General features: G+C 41.6%; 1 protein-coding gene across 1 annotated transcript in view; it reads left to right on the top strand.

Annotated features, from left to right (window-relative positions):
* LOC122255643 (alkaline phosphatase) overlaps positions 1-5,000 on the top strand; it is a 14,568-nt gene that overhangs the window by 5,934 nt on the left and 3,634 nt on the right. The window contains exons 4-11 of the mRNA XM_043019873.2: positions 49-126; positions 427-644; positions 1,098-1,271; positions 1,725-1,810; positions 2,509-2,614; positions 3,205-3,406; positions 3,604-3,735; positions 4,186-4,377. Coding sequence (XP_042875807.2) covers positions 49-126; positions 427-644; positions 1,098-1,271; positions 1,725-1,810; positions 2,509-2,614; positions 3,205-3,406; positions 3,604-3,735; positions 4,186-4,377 — 1,188 coding nt within the window. The remainder of the gene's footprint in view (positions 1-48; positions 127-426; positions 645-1,097; positions 1,272-1,724; positions 1,811-2,508; positions 2,615-3,204; positions 3,407-3,603; positions 3,736-4,185; positions 4,378-5,000) is intronic.

A 5,000-nucleotide genomic window follows, 5' to 3' on the forward strand; every position in this document is an offset into this window, starting at 1 on the left:
ACAGTTAATGATATTAATAAATATTGTCTATGCTAAATACCCGGCCAGATAAAGACCAAGATCACCTGGACGTTATGGGACACGTGGGCGCTGGTGACCGCACCAAGACTCGTAACGCTGTTGAAGGTAACTGTCATGTTTTATACAAAGAAAAATAAATGCGAAGTTATTGATACAGAGAGCTGGTTAGGATACTGAGATAGACTTAAAAACTTAATAGTCATTAGAAATTCAGAAAATAGAAAGATAAAAGGATATTTTGCGAAAAAAAATATAAGTTTAAGAGTCGCACAGAGCGAAGAGTGGAAAAAATAAAAAGGAGTGTGACATCTTTCCTCTCCACAAACCAACACAAAATAACAAATAAATCTAAAATATCGTCCACGATATTCTTTCCTTACACCATGCCTTATAATCGCTCTACAGGAATGGACTACTGGAATCAGAACATGCAAGAAGAACTCCAGGCCCAACTAGCGAAGTCCCCCATCGTAAAGCAAGCCAAGAATATCATTTTCTTTCTTGGAGACGGGACCTCAATATCTACTCTAACCGCCGCTCGCCTCCTCAAGGGTCACCTCACGGGCAATGACGAACACGAGGTCATGGCCTATGAGAGATTCCCATATTCTACACTCATTAAGGTAGGTTCACTTTAATAGGTACAAGATGTGAGAGGGAAAGAGTGGGATAGCGAGTGAAAAGGAGGAAGCACAAGTGGGGTTGAAGGGAGGAAAAGAATGGGAATGTTAAATAGAGAATGGTGCAAGGAGGAGTAAATACAGAAGACGACAAGAGATCGAGTGAGAGAAATAGTTATATTTTTCATTCTTTGGTAAAATAATTTCAAAATGTCAGAGAATGAACATTTGCAGCATTTAAAGCATTTGGAGTTTGTATTCATATATTAACAAAATGATATACCAATTAGGCTAGAATACCCTAATACCACACTCTGTTTATTTAAGAATATATATTAGATCGGTATCATTATCACACGAAGCCAAACTCAAGCAACAGCCTGACCACATCTTTCCTACACCCGTTTCGACCTGTACCTGACCTCCGCATACACACTCAACCCTTCTATCCTGCAGACCTACAGCGCAGACAAGATAGTCACCGATTCCGCCGCCAGCTCCACAGCCTACCTGACCGGCGTTAAGGGCAACCAGGCAACCATTGGCGTGGACGCTAATGTCTTGCTCTCAGACTGCGTAGCCATGAACAATCCTGACTTCCATTCACACTCCGTGTTGAAGAACTTCCAGGTAAGACGTAGAGGGGAGAGAGGAGAGGAGAGAAAGGGAAGGAGAAGGAGGAGAAGAAAGGGGAGGAGAGGGAAGGAGAAGTAAAGGGAGTAGATGGAAATATAGAAAGAATATCAGAGACAAAACAAAACGAAACAGAAGAGAGAGAGAGAGAGAGAGAGAGAGAGAGAGAGAGAGAGAGAGAGAGAGAGAGAGAGAGAGAGAGAGAGAGAGAGAGAGAGAGAGAAGCTTTGCAATATACTGCCTTTGCTATGCAAATTGTCCAAATGCAAATCAAATAGATTATCAAAACTCATAACATTGCACACAATCAGTTCATATGACACGCATAACGTTTATTTGTTCTAATATAGCCTAGAGCTGACTTAAAGAGTACACTTACCTATCAAACCAAAATATGCCTTTTGCCTATTTGTATACTAACTTACACTGACCCTGTGCTTGCTCCTTCAGGATGCCGGAAAATCCACAGGGATCGTGACGGTGACCCGAGTAACCCATGCTTCTCCTGCTGGAAGCTACGCCCACACTGCTGAGAGGTAGTTCTTTTTATGTATCACTTCTTCTTAACTCGCTACTATTTGTTAGAATACGATTGAAAATATCTAAAGGTATGATAGGATATTATAGGACGGTACTTGAATCTGTGAAGAGGTAACCCGATATTTGATTTTATGGTTCCTTATCATCTTGATATATTTCTTACTCCAGCCTTTACATCCATCTACCCTCCTTGCACATTTTATTATCTTTCTCAGATCTTCTAAGAAAGAAAGAAAACAAATAGAGGCAAATCAGGCTGCTTTCCTGCCACACTCCCTTCCTCCCTTGCGTCTTCTGCTTTTCTAAGAATCAGAATGAATTAAGAAAAAAAAAGAAACATTGTAAATAACAAATAACATGTTGCATATAATCTATCACCACGTCCCCTGTTCGTCCTTGCCTCCACGCCCCCTACCTCTACCCTCACATATTCAAACATTCCCCCCGCCCACATACACACATACACACACGTATAGACATTCAAAACACACATTTCCATTACGTAATACCATATTTATAACCATATTGATATCATACACTCCATCCTAACTATATCCAATACGTGATGGCTCCGAAAATATTTACACTTTTACCTCAGGTCTCGTCCCCCCCCCTCCCCTCCCTGGAATTTACTCACCGCCCCCCCCCCCATTTAGGTTAAGAACCACTGGTCTAAAAAGTGATCATTCCCCAGGCACTGGGAGAGCGACGACGATATCAACGACGTCAACGGCGATCCCGAGATGTGTGACGACATCGCCGAACAGCTGGTCTATGGCTCTACGGGATCGAAGATCAATGTGAGGGAGAGAGGGAGGTGGAGAGAGAGGCGGGAAATAGATTGTGGTGTGTGAGAGTGAGGGTGAGGTTGAGGGTGAGAGTGAGAGTGAGGGTGAGGGTGAGAGTGAGAGTGAAAGTGAGAGTGAGAGTGAGAGTGAGAGAGAGAAGAGAAAGTTGATTTTTATTTTGAAAAGTTCTTTCATACTATATACAGTGTAAACACATGAATTGGCATAGGAACCATACCCAAATGGTTTGCACATTTACATTAATTGTGAAACAGTGGTAAACCTGTCAATTGATATATTAGGATGAAAGTATACATAAGACATAGTAGTACATGTATATCTTTCTAAGAAAGCCTTGGAATTTTATCTATTACAGGCAAAATTCTTGTGTTTACGTAATATATCTGATAAAATGCTGTTCTTTATAAAGGATGTTACAATAGTATAATATACGAGAGAAAGAGAGAGAGAGAGAGAGAGAGAGAGAGAGAGAGAGAGAGAGAGAGAGAGAGAGAGAGAGAGAGAGAGAGAAATGAAAATAAATAGAATCATTGTGAGAAACTTCAACGAAATCGGCACACGGCAACGCTCCTTCCCCTCAGGTCATCCTCGGCGGTGGACGCAAGAAGTTCACACCGAAGGGCGTGGACGACCCAGAGGGCGGCGACGGAGGCAAGCGCGATGACGGCAAGAACCTTATCGAGACGTGGATTACCCAGAAGCAGGTCCTTGGCAATGCATCGTACGTCTGGCACCGCAATGACCTTCTGATGGTGGACACGGCCAACACCGATTACCTTATGGGTAAGCCATGGCTCCGGTGGCGTTGTTTGATTTGCATTTTGTGTCAGCATTTCACATACATTGCATTTCCATTCTACTTGACTCAAACTCATCAAATACACTATCAAATACGCTTTACAAAGATACTCCACACCTACAAACACACAGAGACATCTACCCGAAAGCTTTTTAAAGAACTTGTCCTCATATCTTCTTAGGTCTCTTCGACTGGAGCCACATGGCCTTCGCCATCGACGAAGACACGAGCAATCCTTCCCTTGAGGAGATGACTCGCGCTGCCATCGAGGTCCTGCAGAAGGACGACAAAGGATTCTTCCTCTTCGTAGAGGGTAGGCCTTTCAAACGGTCCTGATGTCCCAATGTTTACTTACTTTCTGTCACAACTTATGGTGTGGAGAAATTATTTAAATGTGTGTCTATTTAAATTTAAATAATGAAATTATTTAAATACAGTCGAGGTTCTATTTTGTAAATGGTAACTAATTTCCTCAACTAACTCTGTATTTCAGTCTCTAACTAGTCTAGGAATACACTGATTAATATTTCCTAGGTTTGCTAATTTTACCAATAACCAATCATTGTGACCAGTTGTGTTTTGTTTTTAGTTTTGTTATTCATATATGTCAGAGTATGAGCTTTAGCATTTCAATTAGTTTACCCTTATAAATAATTGTCATTAAAAACGAGTAATAGAAAACCAATACTTAGAGGGTTAACTCAAGTATAAATAGTTCACTTAATAAAAAGTACGCATCTTCACTTATGGATCTTTCATGCAGGAGGAAACATTGACAAGGCGCATCACTTGAACGAGCACCGTTCTGCTCTGCATGAAGCACTAGAATTTGAGAAGGCTATTGCTTTAGCTGACTCCATGACAGATCCCGAAGAAACGCTTATCATCGTCACCGCCGACCATTCGCAACCTCTCGTCATCAACGGCTACCCGGAGAGGGGGACAGATGTGCGCGGTAAGAAAGGGAGAGGGGGAGAGAAGGAGCGGGAGGAGGAGGGAGAAAGAAAAAGAAAAAGAAGGAAGGAGGAGAAGGAAAGAGAGATGAAGAGGGAGGGGAAGAAGGGAAGGGGGAGGAAGAGGGAGGAGAAGAATGAGACGGAGCAGGAGTAGAAGCGGAGATTGAAGGAGAGAGAGAGGCAGATTGCAAAAAAAAAGTAGAAACGACTAAACACACTAATCATAAACAGACAAACATATACAACACTTGAATTGCCAGTCAAAGAAGTCAAAGAAGTAAAAGGAGAGCAAGAAATTGGAGATAAAGTAATGTAAGTACATAATACCTCGAAGGAATCCGCGGGGTAACAGGAGAACATAAACAGATGGCCTTGACTTACAATTTACATGGGCTCGAGCAAAACGTCTCCATTACACCCGCCAGATTTCTACTGCTGCAGCAAGGAATTGGCAATTGGATAATTTTGATAAGATTTTATGTATATGTTTTTGTGTTATTAATCCATGGATTCATCTATTCTTCTCTATTTATTTAAGTACTCATTCATGCGACCTCTTACTTTGGCTAAACAGAGTGAATATAACCGAGTGAGATTTCAGTGAGATAACGTGGGTAAATTG

Source organism: Penaeus japonicus, unplaced genomic scaffold (assembly GCF_977035675.1).
Source record: "Penaeus japonicus unplaced genomic scaffold, GWHDUDI00000001_assembly GWHDUDI00000022, whole genome shotgun sequence".
Classification (NCBI taxonomy): domain Eukaryota; kingdom Metazoa; phylum Arthropoda; class Malacostraca; order Decapoda; family Penaeidae; genus Penaeus; species Penaeus japonicus.